Source organism: Euprymna scolopes, chromosome 19 (genome assembly GCF_053919585.1).
Source record: "Euprymna scolopes isolate OS-2025 chromosome 19, ASM5391958v1, whole genome shotgun sequence".
Classification (NCBI taxonomy): Eukaryota; Metazoa; Mollusca; class Cephalopoda; order Sepiida; family Sepiolidae; genus Euprymna; species Euprymna scolopes.
In genome coordinates, this window is record NC_136500.1 from 54,850,936 (window position 1) to 54,874,953 (window position 24,018).

General features: G+C 33.9%; 1 protein-coding gene across 1 annotated transcript in view; it reads left to right on the forward strand.

Annotated features, from left to right (window-relative positions):
• LOC145303590 (sorbitol dehydrogenase-like) overlaps positions 1 to 24,018 on the forward strand; it is a 68,365-nt gene that overhangs the window by 36,618 nt on the left and 7,729 nt on the right. Inside the window, exons 4-8 of the mRNA XM_080145138.1 lie at positions 1,020 to 1,179; positions 1,901 to 2,019; positions 4,547 to 4,612; positions 13,606 to 13,781; positions 18,322 to 18,443. Coding sequence (XP_080001264.1) covers positions 1,020 to 1,179; positions 1,901 to 2,019; positions 4,547 to 4,612; positions 13,606 to 13,781; positions 18,322 to 18,443 — 643 coding nt within the window. The remainder of the gene's footprint in view (positions 1 to 1,019; positions 1,180 to 1,900; positions 2,020 to 4,546; positions 4,613 to 13,605; positions 13,782 to 18,321; positions 18,444 to 24,018) is intronic.

The window sequence follows — 24,018 nt, forward strand, 5'->3', positions numbered from 1 at the left end:
TTTTTATGCTCTTTAAGAAAATTTGATTCTAATACCTGAGAACAGAAGATAAGAGTTGAAGGTTGAACTCAGAGTTAAAAATTTTGCAAAGAAGCATCTATTTAATTTTATTGACTTTCAAACGTTTATATTCGACATTTCCCGCTTTCAAACGTTTATATTCGACATTTCTCGCATTTGCACGCGTTACATTCGGTTTTCGGTATAAAAAAAAGTGAAACTCTACTCTAATCACAGGCCGAAAGTCAGTTGTCTCAAGAGAGCTAAGTAATGTTTGTTCAATGTCGACTTCGTCATATCAGACTGTAGCTTTCATTTCGCTCCTCCTAATAAACAGGGAGCGGGTTTTTAAAAACAAACAAACCGATTTATTCACCTCATTCCAAACTGTCCCGCACAAAATCGTAACTGCTGAATATCTATCGCCGTCACGTCAATCAAAAACGTGCACCTGTTATTTTTTAACACTTTACTATTTTCCAACTGCGTGTCGTGAAGGCTTCGTTTTTTTTTCATGGGCACCTGTTTTTTTTTTTACATTTTCGGGTTTTTTTCACATACACCGAAAAACACCCGGCCAATGCTGGGTACCCCTCGCTAGTATATATATAAAAGCGAAAATGTATATGTGTATGTTTGTGTGTATGTTTGGATTTAGTGGTTTAGGCACAGATAAAGAGTGGGGGCAATTATTTATAGTGTTTTCAGCTAGACGAGTGTTTCTTGTGAAAGTTTCGCGAGGGGGCACCATAGACTGAAGCTCAGTCGAACACTTTCCATGAAAATAACGATACATCAGAGACAAGCTCGCAACATACTTTTCTTTGGACTAGCTATAAAGCAGCAGAATTGAGGTAAAGGTAAAAGTTCAAGTTGGTATAAATTAATACAATGCAATAGATATTCATAAATATGTTTGCATTATTAATGTTTTGCTCTTAGTCCTATCTTTTAAACATTTCCTAATATTGCTATTGTCAGTTGTGTTTTTCACAAGAATGTCCACCATCTACTTGCAGGAGATCGTGTGGCTGTTGAACCTGGTGTGCCTTGCCGTATGTGTAAGTTTTGTAAAACAGGCCGCTATAATCTTTGTACAGAAATTCGCTTTTGTGCAACACCACCCATTGATGGAAACCTTGCCAGGTATTACTGCCATGCAGCTGATTTCTGTTACAAGTAAGTTGTGCTGATTTCATGTTTCATGTTCTGAGGTTTCGTTTTCTTTCCTCTTTTTATGTAATCATTTATGCTGGAATGAGGGCATTTTTATTTATTAGCCATGTGTGAATGCCATGTTTTAATCGAAGTTAACAGGTTAAGATCAGTATTAAAAGCATTTTTATTGGGGAAAAGTCCACTATGCATTTAAGGTCCAGTGGTTCCTGTGGTAGATACATTGTTACATTGAATATAATTGGGTAGAAGTGTTAGGTGTTATCTGTAGAAAGTATTGGATGTTCAGCACTTGTGACACAATGGCTAAAGGTATTGATTAACAGTCAGTTCTAAATGGTAGTTTTCTGCATAAACATATAGAAATTTAAATGTAATGTGAACAGACATCTTGCTGCTCAACTACCTACATAGTGTTTTTGTAGGCAGCATCTTATGTGGCAAATTGCCTTGTTTGACATCGATATAATTAAGAGAAAAAAAATTCATTGCAATTTAAAATTCAAACTTTGTTAGCATTTTTCTTTACAGATTGATTTATTTAAAATAAATTTTTGATATTGACTTTAGTAAAATATGTCAAATTTCTAACCAGTTTTTAATGACCAACGATTTTTATTTACCCACAATTTTCTCAGATTTTATTGCCCAAATATCCTGTCTATAAATATTCCTTTATTCTGTCAATCAAATTCTCTGGAAAGCATTTTTCTGCATATTTTAGGCTGCCTGACCATGTGAGCACAGAAGAAGGTGCTTTGTTGGAACCACTCTCTGTTGGGGTACATGCTTGCCGACGTGCAGGTGTAACAATCGACTCCACGGTCCTCATTTCAGGAGCTGGTAAGTTCATGTTGTTCCCTTAAAACAACTGTTCGAAACAAAAATAGTCTTTCTTTCTGATAGATAAAAAAAGAAGTTTTACAGGGTAATATTTTACGTTACATCGGCCAAGGGAGATAATTCTCAGCAAATCATTTCTTCCTAAAAAAAACAGAACAGAACTACTGTCATCTGGAAATATAGCTCAGTGGTAGAACATTCAACTACAGATCGAAGAATCCCCTGTTCAAGGCAGGTGTACCTCATAATTTTATTTCATTTTTTTCTTATTAATGAGTTCAATTTACAATAAAAGAAGAGGTACCATTTAAAATCACCACAAATCATTTCTGCGTTTGCATATTTTAAAACTAGACATTAATCAGAAGTGACTTTTCCAGGGCACTTATCATCAAGCCCAAACATCAGCTGACGTAGTATTGTAAACAAACACGGACAAAATTTTAGTTCATTATTATTTTGTTATTTGTTTTGCGAATTAGTCTACTGAGCAAATTTATTCCTCATAATATATGATATTCAAGAGAGGGTTGAATCTATAATAATGCATATGCGATCTGCATGAATTAAAATACAACTAGACAATGCCGGATGTCCAGCTGGTATCTATAAATATGAACTTTATGATCAGTATACAAAAGTGTATGTCTTTACATATTAATTTTTATTCTTATCTCCACCGTTATATAAAAGGAACTTTGTGTGAGTATGGACTCAGAAATGGCTGAGCCGATTTTTTTTTTTTTCCTTTTAAATTTCACACAAAGGTACTTGATGTGGTCTTACTTATGATTTATATCGGAATGTGTCCGATAAGTATCGAAAATCGATGATAGAAAATCCGATTTAGGAAGGAAGTTCAATTTTGACCAAAGATCTAACATCAGTAGTGCATGTGAGAAGTTTTATCACAGCATAGCAGAAAGGCCCAACCTATAAAACAATTGTACATTCTTTTATAAGACAGGGTTGCATTCAAAATGAATTTTTCTGTTTAGAGCACAATTGAACTAGGATACTTGACTTTTGTACGTCTAACTTTAATTCAAGTGATTATGTAAAATTAATTTCATAAAATCAACAGTTGGTTCTTTTATAAGACAGGGGTGCATTCGAAATGAATGTTTCTATTTAAAGCACTATTGGACTATAATACTTGACCTTTTCATTTTAAACTTTAAGTAAAGCAGTTATTTCCCGCTAATTTTATAAAATTAACAGTAGATTCTCTACAGTGAAATGTAAACTACAGTGTGTTGTGGACTAAGTCACTGCAGAGAGGCATGTAAAACTTCTTTCCAGCATACTGGAGGTGGGTGCAGGGGTCCGTTACTAGAGCAGGCAATCAATTGATTTGATTAAAAATTGGGCTATTTCACCAATTTCTATGACAGTAAAAGTATGCGAGATTGCAACATTTGTTGATCCTTATTCAATGCCAGACAATGTTGGGTTTCCCTGCTAGTAAATATATCAAAATATTTATATATTTATATAGTTATTTACGACTGTTTATCAACTACATGGACATATTTGCATTGGAGATGGAGGGGAGTCATTCCAACATATATTCCACTACACTCCCAGATTCAGAAATTCATCTCAATTTCAGCTTTTTATTTATTTTGACATTTAAATTGAATTGTTCAATTATTATATCTATAATATAAAGCTGAATGTGTGTGTGTGTGTGTCTGGTCATGAATAGGCTCCTATATGGTTGACTATTTTAAAACCTGATTACATATAATGATAGATGTATCGAGACACAGGAATGGGTATGTTTGATCTGGCAGAACGCTGGTTCATTAAAATTGAGGGGTCTGCGTACGGGCCTGGTCCACAAAGTATGGAAATAAAAAATTTAAAACTTAAAAAAAAAAAACGTTTACAAGTGTTTTTGATATAGATGTACATAATAATACTTTGATAAGTATGTTTTAACTTAAATAGGGATTGTATAATAAAATTGTGGGGTTTGCATTCGCGCCTGGCCTCCATAGAATAGAAATAGGCACAAACTTTAATAAAGACTTTTCATATCTATCTGCGTAAGTATACTTTGATAATCATGTTTCAGTTTGAAAAAATATGGTATAATAAAATTATGGGGTGTTCGTTCGCACCTGACCTCCATAGAATGGAAATATGTCACAAAGTTTAACAAGGTTTTTTTAATATAGATCCACAGAATATTGTGATAAGTGTTTCAGTGTGAACAGGTATAGTATAATAAATTATGGGGTTTATCTATTTTATTTTTACTTTCATCATATTTTGCTTTGGTTTTGATACCCCCAAATTCAACCCAAATTTACAACCCTTCCTTTTCATAACCTATCATACTTTCATAAATCAGAGTCCATTTTCTGTAGGCTGTTTTTGAACCCAGTCAACGACGGGTACTTTTGCTAGTATATATATATATATATATATATATATATATATGTTTTTAAAATCATTTAATATTTTTTTACTGAAATGCTTATGGAGTTATTAAAAACTATTCTTTCTTTTTTTCTTTTAGGCCCAATTGGCTTGTGTTGTTACCTGACGGCAAAAGCAATGGGGGCAAAGCAAATCTGTATCACAGGTAATTTGCAATGATTTTATGACTTAAAATTTTTTTTTGTCATTTTGAACACAAGAAAAGAAAAAATATCATTTTCTTTTCTAATATTATGAGAAAGAATATCTTGAGTCCAAAAATATGAACATTTAAACATGACTGCCATATAAACTTAGTTTGGCTGCTCACTAGAAATGGGGCAGGATTGAGTAGGGTAGGCGGAATTGTGTGAGGTGGGTGATGGAAAACACAAAGTTATTAGCTGGTTGATCCATATAAAATAAAATGTCCCAAAAAAGTTGCATGTCCAATTCCAGAGTCTTCTAAGAACTCGGTGCACAACAATACAGTCTATGTATAATCACATCTTTTACTTCACATCGATTTCAATAGAATTGGCATTGTCTCTTTTCAGTAAATGTTTCTGTTGGCTTTCCTTAAGCAAATAATTCCTGGTGGAAAAGTGGAAGATCAGTTCTTTTGCACGTCTGTGAGATGTAGCAACATATTTTTGCATCCCTGTTCAAAGTAGCAACGTCTTTTTGCAGCCCTGTACAATACAGCAACATCTTATACATCCCATGCAATGCAGTAGCATCTTATGCATCCCCGTGCAATGCAGCAACATCTTTTGCATCCCCATGCAATGCAGCAACATCTTTTGCTTAATATAGCAGTTCAATGTCAGTTTCGCTTTTTTTCTTTTTGGTTAATCACTATTAATCAACTTGGGTGTATAGCATTATGTTATGTCATGGATTTGCATAATAGCGCAGTTGATAACATGCAGGACATTTTGCATCCTTTCTGCATGTCAGCTAAATCTTGAATGCTCACACATGGGGCTAACCGGAAGTTGTTGGAATAATAACACAGTGAAGATCATAGTGTTCACGGGTACATAAGTATAATCTTAGGTGGTTCTGATTTTGGAACACTCACGGAAGCTCAATAGTACGGGCTTGGTCAGTTCTACAATGACAGAGTTACTTGCAGGAAAAGGACAAAAATTTAAAAAAGAAATTAAAGAATTAAAAAACAAAAACAAAAACAAAGTGAACAACTCAAGTCTCCAGGAATATGCGTGTCGCGAGCTGTAGTTTGCAAATGCTGAATTGGCCGTCCCTCTCTCCTGCTTGCTGTCTCCTGAAAAAATTACTTCACTCTGGTTGTTGCCTGGGATTGTTCACACAATAATCTCTCATTCAGCTCTAATTCACCCATTACTGATGTAATTTTCAAACATCATAGGTGGTTGGGTTACAAGTGCAAGTGGATTGCAGCCAGAACAGATGATTCTGAAGTTTCATGTGTGTACTATCAATAAAAATGCCCATTCGAAAAAAGCCTGGAAACTTATTGGAGGCATCATGTATGTATGTATATATATATATATATATATATATATATATATATATATATATATATATATATATATATATATATATATTAGTGTTAGGATGATTAATCAAAATCGGAAATTGTAAAGATTGGAACTCTTTGGGATATCGGAATTGAAAAAAAATTGTCCCTGTTTTTTGATACCAAAAACGATTCTTTTAATTGCTTATTTATTTATTTAAACACTTTCTATTGCTGGTACTAATGGAAAAATGATAAATATTTATTTTAACTACCAATTAAAATAAAACCTTAATATCACCCCATCATTGTATTTGTACATTTGTATTACATGATTTTTATACAGTAATCTGAAAAATAATTAAAAAGAAACAACTCTACAATTACATATTTAGAGATTTAAAAAAAAAAATCAGAATTGGCAATTGTATGAGCAGCAACAATTTAAAACAACTGCTAATTGATTCAGAATTGGGAATAATATTGGAATCATCTTATCACTAATATATATATATATATATATATATTTGGTAAAACTGGTAATTAGTAAAAACCTGAAGAGAGTGCTCAATACTATTGCAGAGCAAATATGTTTTATTTTTTTATTACCGTTTTCTCTGTTTGGTTATATATGTTTCGGATGTTGGACCGTGTTTACGATCTAACAGACTCGTCAGAAATCTGTTCTGTAAGGTCTGACGAGGCTGTTAGATCGTAAACACGGTCCAACATCCGAAACATATGTAACCAAACATAAAATGGTAATAAAAAAAACATATATATATATATATATATATATATATATATATACTTCAGAATAAAATTATCCAACAATTAGTTGGTATGGAAACCTGTGATTATAAGATTTACAAGATATTACTGGCAGTAGTATTCTATAAGTATTATAAGGATAAGGAGTTAAAATATTTCTAATGAATTCTTTGTCTTACATAGAATAATAAAAATGTTTTGATCTGAAACTCAAACATTTCACGTCATAAATTTTTAAATTCATTGAATGACTAAAATTTTATATATATATATATATATATATATATATATATTAGTGTTAGGATGATTAATTGGACTTGGGATTTGGAAAAATCAGAACTTTTTGTGATATTGGAATCCTGGGAGGCAACATTGAGATGTTTATGTCTCTATACCACCTCTCTAGAAGTTCACAGTTGATTATTAAAAGATTTAAAATTCTCTGATTTTTTAATTTTGTTGTCTGTTGATTTGTTACTTCTGATATAATTAATGTTAAAATACAAGTGAAAACCATAGATGAAAATCTCACAATGAGTTTATGAAAAAATACATAAAGGGAAACCATTTTGTTTAATTAAAGTTATAAGCATCCGTTCCCTCCAAGAAACTAACAAAACAAAAAAGAGATGAAACAAGTGAAGCATGCATGGTCCCCCATGAGTGCACAGTGAACGAGGCATAAAAAAAATGACTAAGTTCAGCATTAGCCCCCCCCCCATTTAGCCCCAAAAGTCTCCAGGGGACGTCAAATCATGGTGAAAATGAACAGTGCAGTTTTAGGCTTTAACATATGTAAATTTGAGTTCTGCACCATGCAAAAAAAGTCCTTAAAAACTGCTCAAACCAAAAATTAAACAAGATGCTGAAAGAAATACATCAAATAAATGCCAGTATTTGTGCGAAAATGAGGTTTTGTAGCAATAATTTGTTTAATTTTCGATTTTTGAGTGATTAGATAAGATTACTGGTAAAATGAGCTAGAAATGCTGATTATTTTACCTTAAGTTTGTTTACAAAACTGATTTCCTACTCCAAATTCTAAAATCTTTGGTAATTTTGCAAAGAAGTAACTGCACTAAAATAATAATGTTATTATTTAGAAAAAATTCTTAACATGAGAGGACAGGGTGTTTTGTAACAATTCTGTACGTTCACCTAACAATTTAATAAAAAAAAGATATTGTAAAACTTGAATTTAACTTGAAAATACTATTTAAAAATAGCATGGTAACTTTTCTGCATAAGTACCTTTTGTTTTTTGTTTGTTTTTCAACTAAATACAGGTAGAATTTTAGGGGAGTGATTTACTTAAAGGTGTTAATCTGCAAATTTGCAATTATTATTTACTCACTAGGAGTAGTCACACAGGCCATCATCAAAGATTTCTCTTTGAAAACAACTTGTGGTGTTCTCTTGAGTCTGAGTGATAACGTGTCCCCAGATTTCCAGCATTTTCTACCTCTTTTGATTACCTTTGCAGATGAATTTGCGTAATCGTAACAGCTGCTTACCATTGATTTTTTGTTGGCGATGACCATTGGTCTTCACAGGACTTTGGGTGGCAAAAAGCCTCCCCAACATCCCAGTCCTCTTTCGACTCACCCAGCAGAGGTCTGGCTAGTGCTTTCTCCTCTCGGTCTTCCATCCTCCTCGATCCTTCTTACTTATTTGGTGTGGTATCAGTTTTTCGTGACATACATGCACACACACACAAGGGGGCGGGGCAGAGGTGCAGGGTGTTAACTTACAATTATATAGTTTCAGTTATTATGATTTCATGTGATGTTTCTTTGTGTTTTACATCTGTAGCATTTTCTGTATGTTCAGTTTGTGCTTGTAGCTCATGTGTTTTAGTCTCCGCATTCAAAGGTTTTCCTTAATATTTCAGCTGTTTTCATTTTTGTTATCCATTGTATCTTCTCAGCCATTCTTCTGATTCAAATCTCTCCCTTTCTCTTTTCAAGGGTTGTTGATATTGTTACTAGGGCTCCTACTATTAGTCAGTGTATTTGCTCCACTTCTCCATCTCCTTGATCTTCTATCTGTGGTCTACTGAACAGCAAAATCTACAATCTGGCAGGTCTTTTCCTTCTTGTTAACTAGTATGACATCCGACCTCCTTGCTTTGATGGGTTTATCTGTTTGTATATTGTGACATGTTCCGGGTCTAGTCTAGGGCCTAGGAATTTCGCAAGAAATTCTATTCCCAAATACATGTCGTAAGAAAAAGAAAAAGTGTGGAATTTTACTGGCCGTAATAATATCACAACCGCATGGCATTTCCCAAGTTTTGAATCAGTGGAATCGTCATGGACTACCCAATAACATTCACATTTAATAATCAAGATGGCAGGGAATGAAAAAGGTCGGACCCCAAATGAATAACGCTAAAATATATGAATTTATTATTCAAACAAAAAATGAAGGAAATAAAAATAATAAAACGTTCATAATGAGAGTCCAGTCACAGACAACATCAGATCAGGATGGGGGGGGTCATTGGTGGAGATATATTATTCTTTTCTTTTCCTTTTCTCTCCTTTTCTTTCTTTTATTTTTTGATAAAACACAGAGTCACAGTTTTTTTTTTTTTTACACAGTGATCACCACTTATCAAGGCCCGGAAGCCACTCAGGGATAAGGGTTATTGCAAGTACATTACGTTAGTGAGGAGATTTGCTGAAATGTTTACTTAAGGGGGCGGTTCATTAGGAATTTGTTAACATTGGACTTGAAGACATCCAAGTTGTAGTCCGGAGGGAAGCAGGCAGACGGAACAGAGTTCCACAGGCGTGCAGTTCTAAGAAAGAAGCTTTGTTCATGGAATCTGCGTTTTGATTTAGGCACAGATATAGAGTGGGGGAAATTTTTCACAGTGGATTCAGCTAGACGGGTGTTTTTCATGAAAGATTGGCGAGGGGGGACCAGAGATTGGAGTTCAGACGAGCATCTGCCATGGAAATAACGATAAAACAAGGACAGGCTCGCAACGTCTCTTCTGTGGGAGAGAGGTTGCAGGGTAGAGAAAAGGGCATCCCCCACTAAGCCACGAAGTCTATTTTGTACTCTGTCAAGGCAGGATAGGCTGTCTTTAGCAGCTCCTGCCCAGATATGGCAACAGTATTCCATCCTTGGACGTACTTGGCTTTTATATAGATAGAGAATTGCATCCGTAGTGAGATATCTTCTGGAGCGGTAGAAGGATCCCATCATCTTTCCAGCGACCTTGGCAACAGACTTGATGTACGTGTTCCATTTCAGATCAGGAGTAAAGGTCAAACCCAGAAGCTTGTCAAAACACGGGGCCTCACCCAGACGAGAGCCATCCATCACAATTGATGCCAGATGGGGATCAGAGCGTTGATGATGTAAGGATAGCAGTTTGGTTTTGGATGCATTAAAGGTAACCAGCCACATCTTCCCCCACTGAACCACGCGCTCGAGATCAGAGGAGAGAGAATCAGAGAGAACTTTGTCATTTACAGCCTTTGATGTGTTGCCGTAGATGGTCGTGTCATCAGCATAGATGTCAACGAATGATTTAAGTATGTGTTTAGGGAGGTCATTGATGTAGATCAGGAAGAGAGTTGGGCCCAGGATTGACCCCTGAGGGACTCCAGCATTTATATTGTAGGCCTCCGATTTTTGTCCATCTACCACTACTCTTATGAGCCTATCGGAAAGAAATGATTTAATGATTGAGAAAACATTTCCAGTTATACCGTAGCTGGAAATCTTGTGAAGTAGACCCTTATGCCATACCTTGTCGAAGGCCTTTGATATGTCGAGAGCAATTGCCCTAGAAAGGAAGCCTTTGTCAAGAGATTCACTAATCCTGTGGGATATAACCATCAGCACATCTGCGGTAGATCTTGCAGAGCGGAAACCATATTGTGTGTCACTAAGAAGGTTATTCCTGCCGAGGTGGTTGACAGTTAAAACAAAATATTAGAATATTCAAAATGAAAGTCGGGTCACAGACTTTGGCAAAACATAAAGACACAGACCAAACAAAATATTAGGATAATCAAAATGAAAGTTGGGTCGCAGACAATATCAGGTTGGGATGGGGTTATGATTTCTCTTTTCTTTTGATAATGCATAAAGTCACAGTTGAAACAAACATTAGAACAATCAAAGTGAAAGTTAGGTAACAATGTTCTTTCTCTCTTTATCTTTCTTTTCCTTTTCCAATTCTTTCACCTTTATGCTTGGTGAGGAAAGAAATTATTTGACAGAAAGAACTCGACTGTCACTGAGTGGGCTGAGGGGGGGTGAAATATGAGAGAATGGATATCGAACGATACTTAGCTTTTTTTGGTGGGAATTTCTCCCCTGACGCGCACATTTCGATGACGTGATAATGTCCTTAGTTTTTCTTTATCACTTCTTTTTCTTTCTTCGTCATCTTCGATATGCGGTTTGTCCTGACAAAGTTCTCGGGTAGAATGGCTTTCGTTAGATTATGATGACCAAGGTAATTCCATGTTGGAGTAAATGTCCCTTTTTGGTCTCATGGCCGTCCGCCAAGTTGAGTTGAGCTGATCATTTGTCGGTCACCATGCGTCGTCTACGCGGGTGCATATTCCTGCTTTTTGGCATCGTTTCACAATGGTTGTCAGCTTGAAACTAAACTTTTTCGCGCGTTTTCTTTCTGCGCTTAACGTCACGATTGCCTGATGTCGGTTGTCAAGGTTACCTATGTTTGCGTGGGTGTTTGACTGCTGCTTATAGTTGATCAGTGAGGGAGGGCGAGGTTGTGTTGTTCGATTGTTTGCTGTTCAACTTAGGAAGGGGAGATCTGCTGCTTGACTTGGAAGGGGGGAAGGGGAGGTCTGTCTGGCTTGACTTGGAAGGGGGGAAGGGGAGGTCTGTCTGGCTCATATCTAACTATCCATTATGATATAAGGAGGGGGGGTATATATGTTTCTCCTAACAATATCCATGTCCCATTTTGTGAGTTTCATTTTCAAGTACTACTACCAGTTTGTACTTGTACCATATGTCTGGGTATTCAAAATTTAGTTGTCTGCCTAATTCATGGTGTACTGCCTTCCCTAATTGATCCTGTCTATTCTTATATTCTTTTGCATTCGCTTATGTGGTTTACTGTTTTGTCTCTCTGTCAACAGTTTGCATTTGCTGTTTTCTTGTGTCTTGTTAATCCTTGCCTTGATGTGTTGGTTCTAATCGTGTTTTCTTTTTTTGTAGCCATGTCCAAATGTTTTCGTTAATCTTATCATTTGTCATCCTTATGAATCGTTTGTGTAGTTGTAACTCCATTTTTCTTTTCTCGTCCTTTGTTTCTTCTGTTTCTGTCTTTGTTTTTTTCAGTGTCTTTTGCTGCAGTAATTATTCTTTTAGTGTTCTGCATTATGTATTTTTCTCATTCTTTTCTTGTGTCATTTACACAGTCTTCTATACAAACCACGTAGGTCAGTATCATCCTTTGCGTGTAGGTCATTGGGCATAGTTATGAATTTCCTTGTCTTCTATTCAAGATGCCTCAGTTCTTCTTTGGTCCAACCTATAAACGGTCCAAAGTATCTTACTAGTGACACTGCTCATGTTTATACCTTTAATTAGGTTTCTACTATATAGTTTAGTTTCTTGTCCTATTCAATTTTCTCTTTCATTTCTGTTGCTTTGGTGGTGTTTGCTTCTAGAACACCCAAATATTTGTAGCTATCATGTTCACTTAGTGCTGTCATTATTTGGTTGGGCAGTATCTTACCTTCTGTTGCTTCCAGTTTTCCTCTTCTCATGATCAGCAGAATTCCATTTGGATATCCTACCTGAAGATTCTAGTTATGTTTATTAGCATCTCTAATTCCTTGGTTTTTGCAAACAGCTTCAGTTCATCCAGGTGGTTCATTCTTTCATCTGTATTAGTGAACTTGTATCTGGCATTTTCTTAGCCATGATGCCCATGAATAATATACTATGATGAACGTAATGATAGGAAATTACTTTGGAAGATTCCTCTTTGTATTTTGACCTCAGTTATGTCTGGTTTGTCCAAGTTTCTGTTTTCATTGCATTTTCTATTAAGTTGATTATCTTGCTTGGTATTTTGTATTCTATTATACATGCTTGCAGGATGCTGTTATACATTTTCTTGTAGTCAATTCATGCCATCACTAGGTTCTTTTTTCCTACTTTTTACCTCCTTCAGGGTTCTTTGATCTATGATTTGATAGGTCATGTGTTCCTCTTTTTCCTTTTTGGCATCTTTTTTGCTACTTGGGAAGTAGTACGCGATTTTGAAGAGAATGATAAATTTGTTCCCTCAGTTATGCTGTTAATATTTTCCACATTATTATTAATATTATTATAATCATCATCTTCATCATCATAATCTTCATCATCATCATCATCATCTTGTTGTTGTGCTTTTTCTTGTTCTCCTTCTTCTTCTTGCTTTTCTTTTTATAGATCAATCTAATAACCAAACAAATATTTATTATTAGGAGAAAAAAAAAGTTACAAAATATAGGAAAGGGAATAGAGGAAAAAATAGATAAAAAATGCAGAAATACATATAAAAAAATATATAAAAGAGTAATATATGTATATATATATGTATATATATAATCATGCTTTTGGTGGACAACATTTAAGAAAGGGCAGGTGGATAGTCTGTAGAGTTTTATACTTATGTTTTTTTTTGTTTTGTTTTTTGGTCGAAATTATCCTTTTTGAAAATGATTTGCCTGTTGCGCTCGAACATATACTTTGTTAATGAATTGTTAAAAATGTACACAAATTTCAAGGGAAGTAATTCTAGATGAACAAGATGATCGCTTGAAAAAGTTGAACAATTTATTGTGTTAAGTTCGATTAAATATAATTAAGAAATCAATCTTTTTCAACTTTTTAAGATGTTGATGACAATCGCTTGAAGTTTGCCAAAAACATAGGGGTACATCATGCCTTGTCGGTGAGGTCAAAGACTTCTGAAGAGATGGCTACCCAAATCGAAACAACCTTGGGTCAACGTCCTGAAATCTCTATTGAATGCAGTGGAAATCCAGCTGGTCTAAAGAATTGTATGTTGGTAAGAATTACTTTTTTCATCGCTTTTTTTTTATTTATTTATTTCTTTGTCTTCTTTTTTTATTATAAGAAAAGTTTCAGTTCATGTAGTTTTGTTAAAAGTTGGATTTAGAAGTCATTTATTCTCTGTTAATCCTAATAAGTTGTTGAAAGTTAAATTGCAACTTCTCGTAAGGTGATGCCTTATCTGGACATTTCATAAGACTATATTATACATTTATAAGACTAATAAGACACCCTGTAAAAATTCCATGGTGCTTTCTTTTCGTTTTTTTTTATGAGAGATCTCTCCAGACAAACCGCCTGATGTAAGGATATATATAAATGAATGACGGCTATTTTCCAAATTCCAAGATTTTTATTCATCTCACCATTTAAATCAAATTTAATCAAATATGGCTTCAATAACATGCCACACGTTGCAACTATTCAAAAAAATTTTCTGCTTTATTCTTTTTCTTTTCTTTTTTTTTAACTTTATAAGATATAAAGTAAAAAAAAATCTAATTTTTCTGATGAGCCAATGTAGAAAAAATTCAGTATCAACATAATAAGTGATTGTTTCTATGTTCTGAAACAGGTGCTATAAAAAGTTGGAAATTTTGACACGCTGAAAGAAATAAATGGTAAGATGAATAAAATCTTTGAATTTGGAAAATAGCTGCTTTGTCATCCATTTCTATATGCTCTGTTGTTGAATTTAACATACATCGAGCTTCATGAATAAAAAGATTGATATTAAGGGTGAAATATAATTGTATAATTGAAAACCATACGTTTCCCATATATATATATATATATATATATATATATATATATATATATATATATAAAATAAAAATTACAATTAAATTTACCAAAATGATCCAAGATGGTAAAATTAAAGTATAATATAAATATTAAAGAATTAATATTTATAAAGTTATCTCAGCCAGATGTAAAAGCTCGATAAAACCAAATAGGAGATAGAGCTTATAATACGAGCAAACAGTTAATAAAACATGTTAAAAAACACTTTGAAAAAGAGTTAAAAACATATTTAATCTGAAAAGGAAACACTTGATAAGTGGATAGTCCTTAATCCGCGGAGTTTCGAAGAAATACTTTCCTTCTCATCAGAGGGTAGGAATTAGCAAAATGCAGGATCGGATTTTGCATGCAAAAGTATTTGATGAAACAACAAGTAAGTCAAAGATCTTACTTGATAACAAAAAAGTGAAGCAGAGGGAATATGGTGAAGAAAAAGGTGATTACACGTGAATGGATAGTCTGGTGGAAGATAAATAATCCAGTGACGGTAAAATCCAAATATATACCTTCAACAAAGTTAATTGAATTTTTATATATATATATATATATATATATATATATATTTCAAGATCAAAAACTAGTCAATAAGCGTTTGATACATACATTGATTCCAAAAGCAGCAATTCTTCTCCTTTAGTCAGAAACATCATACATAGAATGTGGTACTAAAAGAGAAAATAATGTAAAGTCTACTCTTCTGATTTATTTTTCCTTTTACTATAAAAATCTGTATATCTATAAAAGTGAGAATGTGTGTGAGGACACTTCTCAACCTATATACTCAACAGACTTTTTATCTACAGATTTGATATTTGGTATATAAGATATTTAGGTATATGGAAAACTTTTTAATCAGTTTTCATATGGAAAAATGGCTACTAAGTGGTCATAATTAAAAAATTGGTATGTGGGGGGGTCATCAGATTTTTATCTGTTTGTCAACTGTTTCATGAATGTGCATGCGTGAATCATTCACATGACCGATTACTTACATTAAGAATAAGTAGGTTTGAAAACACTTTTTAAATATATATCAGTCTGGTCTAATGGTTATCGCACTTGACTCACAGTCTTTGGGTTTTGGTTTCGATCTCAGCTCAAGTATTTTTTTTGTTTTACTTACTTACAAGAAGTGAACTATTTAAGAAAAAACATAATACTCGCATGCACATGTCTCAGTCTCTTTTCTTTTTTTTTTACTCCATGTTTTTAAGAAATTTAACATTATGAGTAACACCTGTGGTATATCTGTTCATAATAAGAATTCTGCATTAATCAAAATATAATATTTATGCATATTTTACGACTGGGCAATGCTGGGCAGTAATAAGTTTTAAAAATGTATTCATTGTAACAGTTTAAATATATTAAAAATAGTTTCTTTCTCTGTAGAGGATAAATTTTTCCCAAAAGGGCCACTGTTTGTTTTGATTGTCAACCCATGATGTCTAAGGAAAAGATCCTGTTGCAATACTTCACTTTGGTCTATGTCAGTGTTTTTCAACTTTTCTGCTAGTGCGGAACCCCCGAAACATTCCCTAGGCTCATGGAACCCCTATGCAATAATTTAGTTGTATGAGGAAAAAAATAGCATTTAAAGTATAAAATAAAAATACTCGTGTTCATATTGTACACGTTTATTTTATATGTAATGAAAACAAAATTCTACATGTTTGAATCGAGTACATTTATTCTTATTTATTCTCATAAATAACTCGTTGGGAAACTTGAGTTTGGTGTTTCTTGCACAACTCTTTAATATTGGTTTGTGTTTTTGACACACACGAAGTTCATCTTCTATATACAACAATTGTGCTCGTTTCTTGTGTTTAATGGTTGTCAGAGCTGAAAATCCAAATTCACACAAATAAGATGTTGAAAATTGCACAAGAACTCGTAGTGCTTTCTGAGCAATTGCAAGATATTCTTTTTTAACCAGCAACCAAAATGCATTCAGGTTAAGCTCAGAATACTTCAACTTTAATGTCCTGTCATTTAGAATACTGGCAAGTTCTTCCTCTTCTGCTAATGTGAACTGTTCTTCTCCTAACATTATTCTTACTATTTCTTGGCATGCAGGTAAAATTACAGTTTCAGCGATGGTATGAGATTTCATTTATCTTGCAACTATCTCTGCCACAGCATAACTTGCTTCTTATCCTTTGTCACTCAACTTGAGTTTCTTGGTAAACCTAAAAACTTACCTTTTATTTAATGTTAGTTTTCATTTGAAATATTCTTTATTTATGCTTGACAACTCTGGATGTTTAGTTTTTAAGTGTCGTTTCAGTTTGGCTGGTACCATTGCACTGTTAGACAGTTTATCCCCATAAATAATGCACAAAGGTGGAGAATACTCTGGGTTTCCTGTCCAAGTAAATCCCATGACAATGTAATTTTCACAATATTGACGAATTTTAAGTTGTAGATTAATTCCATCATTTCTTGGTAATTCAGAAGATGAAAGAATGTTAAATAAAAAAAAATGATTACACGAATACTATAGGCGAGTCCTGCAAAGTTTTTATCAGGCGCAAATGTGTGTTCGCTCAAGTGAATCTCAGTTTTTCTTTCAGTTTTTATCGGGTGCACATGTTTTTCACTAGTGGTGTAGTATTTTGCTAGTGGACGTCACATTTTCTCACATCTAACGCTGCCGTCGACTTCTCACAGTAAGAATGATTAACAGAAGATCCTCCTTCCGGCTGACCCTTTGTGCATGTCTTTAATCGGGGAAGGTGAAGGGGACTTCTTCAAGGATATACACGTTCACTACTATCTCGATGAGCGAGGAGACAATGTTAATTTTATTTAGGCGTTTCAGTTTCTTCTTTCACGCTGGTCCATCTTCCCTCTCCTCCCTCTCTCAGTATCATGTTATCCTCTCTTTCTCTCCCGTATAAAACTGCCTCGCTGACAACAGACACAAGGCTGACTGACTGTAATAAGAATATATAAATTCTCAAAATTGAATTTAACTTTCCGTTCATTTGTTCCTTCTTCTAATTTAGAGATCACGGAACCCCTGGACTGTACTGGCAAAACCCTAGCCAGTTGACAAACACTGGTCTATGTTAATCGTTTGGCCATTATGTTTTTTTCGCTGACAATCTCCCAAAGCTCATTGCTGAGTGAAAAATGTCTTTTCAAACTTTATTTGTTTTTAATAAAATGAACAAAATCAAATTATTTAAACAATAAAAGGTTTAATAAAACAGGATTCTTATTTTTTTAACAAAGGCTGTTTAAAAAAAACATATGAAGAAATTTTATCTAGAATTTCTTATTTGACATAAAAACATGATGATTAATAATCGTCATAGAACAAGATGTCATATTCCAAAAATCACCTGCGTTTGGCTAGTAACTTTTCTAATAGGCTAGTAAATGAAAATATTTAGTTGTCAAAGATCAATTAAAGATAAATTTGTTCATAGAGCCCTGCTTCCACATAATCTCGTTATTGTAAAGACAAATGAATTTCTCTTTTACTATGTCCCAATATCAAACTGCAGGAACGTGAAAGATGAATAATAATAAAAAAAAAATTATCTACAGCTTTCAAAAGATCATCAAAGAGACTAAACATAGACTCAGATTCTAAGAGGAGAAAACATGGGAAAAATAATGAAATAGTTGTCTGTTGAAAAAATGTCTTGGACAAAGTTATGAAAAGGAACTTCATTTTTTTGTTTTTAGTGATTATAAATTTATTGTTATTGATTAAAAAGGCAACTGGAAATGGTGGATGTGTTGTAATGGTTGGAATGCAACCGGATGAAGTTACTGTACCACTACTGAATGCAGCCGTCAGAGAAGTAGACATCAGAGGGACCTTCCGATATGCCAACTGGTAAGTACAAATGGATGATACATCAATGACTGCTTGTCCAGATATTCTGTTTGTGTGTGTGTGTGTATATATATATATATATATATATATATATATATATATATATATATATATATACTTTTATTTAATTTCAAGTAATTTATATAGTCACCACACAGATAACACCAACTAATGATGCCATATATATATATATATATATATATATATATATATATATATATATATATATATATTAGTGGTGGGACGATTCCAAAATTTTTACTGATTCCATTCTAAATTTCTGATTCTGATTTGATTCCCGATTCCGATTCTTTTAATATTTATAAATATATAATTAGCGATTTTTGTTTTTTGTTTTTTTCGTAAATTTTCAAATTATTACATAAATCCCTGGGTAATTTCCGGGTATATTTTTTCTCAAATATTTTCCTTGTAATGTATTGCAAATTGAAAGAAAACAAAAAGTTTATTTTGATTTTAAACAAAGCAAAAATGTATCAGTTCGTCGTTAGTGCACAACATGCTACTTGAAAGTTTTCGTAAACTCGTCCCTTTTTGCTAGGTAAGAAATCTGGTCCCTTATTGAATAAATAGCGATTGAAAACACATTTTATGACTGATCTTGAAGGAGATATTGCTTTTAGAGGCGACTATGCATCCCCATAATATTTAAAAAAATTATTTTTAACTCTTGTTTTAGAAAAAATAAACTTTATCATGAAGTCAAAACACGAAAAACAAAACAATATATTTATTTAAAAAAATACTTTAGTTTTTAACATGTTTTGTCATTATGAAACAAAAATAAAAGAAAGAGAAAACTTACGTATTATCAAACAAAGCAAATATTTTATTTAGAAGAAATTAAACAATTTTTGTGTTCTTACAAAACAACAAAAACATTTTTTAAAAAACATGGTACTTATGTATTTTTGGTACCGTGCTGAAATAATGTTATTATTTCGAAAGCCATTCTTAACATGGGGAGGGGAAAGTATCGTTCAAAAGTCATTTTGTGGGCACTTCTGCAGTATACAGACGGCGGCTATTGTTGGGGGGGGGGTGATAACTCCAATTTCTTCTTGGTCAAATAACATTGCGAATAAGTAACAAACAAGATTTTTTTTTCCAAACAAAAATTGTATAATAAAAATGTATCAATATATAATTATATAAACATTTATTTAAAAGTCTGCTTAAGAAAATATAATTTTTATAAAGCAATTTTGTAATAAAAACATTTGATTTTTATAAAGTAAAATAGCTTTTTTTTTCTTTTTTTTTCTTAAACAAATAGATAATTTAAATGACACATTTTTTTGATTAAAGGAACTTTGAAGGGTCAACAACAAATTAATAATTTAAATGCTTTTTGACCGAGAAGCGCCACCTGGTGACAAGTGCCTTTTGTTGTTTCATGAATACAAAAAGTGTCAGAACTAAATTAATTTTTCAAATAAAATATTTGTTTTATTATTTGACTAGCGAGGGGTACCCGGCGTTGCCTGGGTGTTTGGAGGTGTGTGTGGTTTTGGGTAAATCAAAACTCCGGATGGGGGGGGGTTTAAAAAAAATGTTTTGGTAGGTAAGTATGAGGATCGAACCCGAACCCTTGAGGCAAAGTTGGAAATTAAAGTGAAAAAAAAAAGAGTGCGTTAACCATCGGGCCACCGCGAGATGGTAACGGAAACACGTTTGAATTTATTTAACTTTACTTAGATTTTGCAGGTGCACGTTTTAATGACTTAATTAGGTCAAGTTTGACTGTAGGATAGTATTTCATTTACTGCGGGAACGCTTTTTTTTATTTTTATTTTTCCAAGATGTTGGGGGGGGGGAGAACAGCTCCCCTTGCCCAATTTGAATAGCAATTGTTTGATATAAGGAAAATATTTCCACATTGATCAAATCTGATTGCTTTTGGACATTTCCGCCGATAGACGGAAAATACGCCAGAATGAGTGTCGCTTTTATTATAGGAAAAAGACTAATCCACATGCGGCGAGCGATAAATGTTGAATATTTATCTTCTCGAAGTCGAGCAAATTAAATAGACAGGCGAGCTCCGTTGTTAACTCTGAGATATTATGATTTACATGTGATATAAAAAGTTTTAAAAAGTTGTTAAGCGACCGACCGCTTCTCTGACAAAAGCCTTTTGTAGACATACAAAAAAAGCGAACGCACATACATACATTTTCGCTTTAATATTTATAGATAATACAAGAAGTGTTTTCTCTTTTTTGTTTGTTTGTTTTATAATAACACAAGAAATGTTAAAAAGATAAAGCGATTATTTTTTTATTTTAATTTTTAATTTTTTTTTTGTGTTTTTCATTCAGTTTTATTACATAATCAATCATATTTACTTCCGGTAGCTTGATTTTTTTTTTTTTTTTTTTCTGAGCAGTGATCTTGGGCATTACCTAAAGTGTACGATTTTTTTTTTTTTTGGAAAGAGGAGGGCTTGTTTTAAAACTATATTTACCTCAATATTTTCTTTAATTTTCTATTTTTTAGCGATTATCAAGATCCCTAAGATGTGATACCATTATGTCGAACATTATTTCTTGTTCTCATGTAACACTCGACGCTACTTTCTTTTTTTTTTTTTTACTCAATAAACGCTTTGAAATAAATTAAACAACTTAGCCAACTAGGTAGAAAATTCGATTTTGCCCTTTTAAAAACAACAGTAAATAAGTATAAATATTTTTAAAAATATTATGCGGTCTGTAGTCTCGTATTTGAACAGAATAAACACTTTAAAATAAGTGAAACCACTAACAACTTAGTCAGTTAGGTAGAAAACACTTAGAAAATAAATGTTATTTAAAAAAAAAAACAGTAAACAAATAAAAATATTTTTTTAAATATTATGGCAAGGTATAGTCTCTTTTAAAAACAATATCTCCTTCAAGAACTGTCATAAAATGTGTTTTCAATCGATATGTATTCAATAAGGGACCAGTTTTCCTTCCTAGCAAAAAGGGATGAGTTTTCCCGGTACAAGTTTTCCGGGTATTGGTTTTCCTAAATTCGTTTTGGGTATTTTAAATGTAAATGAAAGTCTTTTTAAGTTAACAAACTTCTCAGTGTGATACCTGTTTTTGGGGACGAAGATTTATTTCACTCTAAGACAAGAAATTGATCGATCACAGAAGAAAGGAAAGTGAATTTGGCCTGTGGTTTATCCCTCTAGGTCTTATTTCTACCACATCAGCGTTCACCCCCCCCCCTCAGCAAAGGGGAAGAGACAACGGCAAAGCCGTCCGCTCTCTTCCAAGTCCCAACCAAATCTCCTCGATTCAGCTAACCTGATCACATGACTCACACGCAATCAAATCAGCTGACCTTGACTTCCAGTCAACGTGTCTCAATACAACTCGCACATCTCCCTCTCTCTCTCTCTATCCATTCTCTAACAAGTGTTTGCTCTTCCAAAGTTGTGAAATTTTCATCTATATTTTCACTTGTGTCAAAACCAAACAAAATATAAGAAAACATGAAATATTTCAAAAGATGTGGTGATAAGACAAAAGAAGTGCCGGTAAAAAAATGCTAAGCATGTTAAATCTTTAAAGTGCAAAGTCTCTACTAGACATCATATGGCCATTAACCAAATAGATGCAAAAAGCTTTTTAAAATCTATGATATTGAATAAGCAAGTGAACTCTAGAACATTTACTTTGCTTACAATAAAAACTAATAAAAACAAATTAAATTAGGTTCGGAGAGTCAGAGGATTCCCTTGGGTTCAAAAAAAAGCTGCCATAAAACTTTAATTATTTCAGAAGAAGCCAATGACAACCACCCCAATGTACAGCTGGTGCCAACAAAATTTACCCCCACCCCCACCCAGAGCATTTAAAACTTGTTAATAATCAAATCATATGAACTCCTTCAGATAAGGGCACATAAACATTTTAACGATTAGAGGTGAAACGATTACAAAGGCAATAGGAAAGTTATAAATGACCAATAAATAAAATAAATTAAACTCTGCTAATCAATGTTAAATCTGTAAATGAGATTTATAACTCATTCTGTGGCCCTTCTCAGTCTTATGTTGTAAAGGAACAACTTCTAATAAAAAACCAGGACAAACTGAAACAAAACCAAATTGCCTCCTCCCTTGAGGCTTGCATTTACGAACATCCTTGGGCTTAGAACTAATTTAAATGATGTTGAAGCATTTCTCCTAACAAACACCCTGGATATCTTAGCACTAAGTGAGACTAACCTACACTCCTCCATCCCCTCTAACTACTTTAACATGCCCGGATATCTACCACTCTGCCGTAAGGACTCTGACAGACATATGCACGAGCTTGGAGTCTATATTAGAAACACCCTTCCCCTAACTATAGAAAGAAAACTAGAATCGGATGATCAAGCCTTTATGTACTTTAGACTTAACATGCAACATAATATTAGTTACTTTTATTTTCTCTACCGCTCTCCCTCGACCCAGGACTGTATCCTAATAAACAAAGTCTCTGACAGCATAGATACAGCACTTTCCCTCGTTCATGTATTTGGTGACTTCAATGTCCACCACAGTAACTGGCTTGGATTCTTTAATTACACAGACGCAGCTGGTGCCACAACACATAGTTTCTCTATATCTCATTCTCTATCACAGACAGTTATGTTTCCAACCCGTTTCCCTGACCAGCAAGCGCAACACGCATCACTTTTAGATCTGTTTCTGACCACAGTTCCTGATGATTGTGTTACAAACGCCCACAGCCCACTTGGGATTGCTGATCATGTAGTGATAATAGTTAAAATCACCCTAAACTCTAGAGCCAAAATGGAAGAGCCATTGCTCAAAACAACGAGATATTATAAAAAGGCTGACTGGGAAGCCATCAGGGATCTCATTAGAGATGCCCCATGGCGAAATATCTTTTCACTTCCTGCTGAACAGTGTGCAAATGAGACCACTAAATAGTTCAAAACAGCAATTGAAACACATGTTCCCACACGGAAATTTTATAGCAAGCCCCACTCTCCCCAATGGTTAACTTCCACATGTGCAGCTGCCATCGCGCAAAGGCAGCACGTGTACCACAGATTTAACCGACATAAATCCAGTTCAAACAGAGAGAAGTATATAGAAGCCAGAAGTAACTGTAAGAAAGAAATAGTGACAGCTAAGAGAAAATTTACTGAAACCACCCAAAAACACATCGAAACACAGAAATTAGGAACCCGTGACTTCTGGAAAATCTACAACAGTGTAGTAAATAATGGGCAATCAACAATTCCACCACAATCCAACAATCATGAAGTTGTTTGCTCAGCAACCAAGAAGGCTAACCTGCTTGCCAGTCGGTTTGCCTCCAACTCCACACTAGACTCCACTAACCACCCTATCCCAGACTTTCCTTTGCGGACAGACACCACACTTGACGATCTGAAAATCACCCCTTCTCAGGTGCATGCTATCATAAGAAATCTTGACACTGCAAAAGCATGTGGACCTGCTCTCATCCCGTCTGTACTATTAAAAAAGTGGTCCGCTGAAGTAGCTCCAATCCTCTCCAAACTTTACAACAAAAGCCTTAAT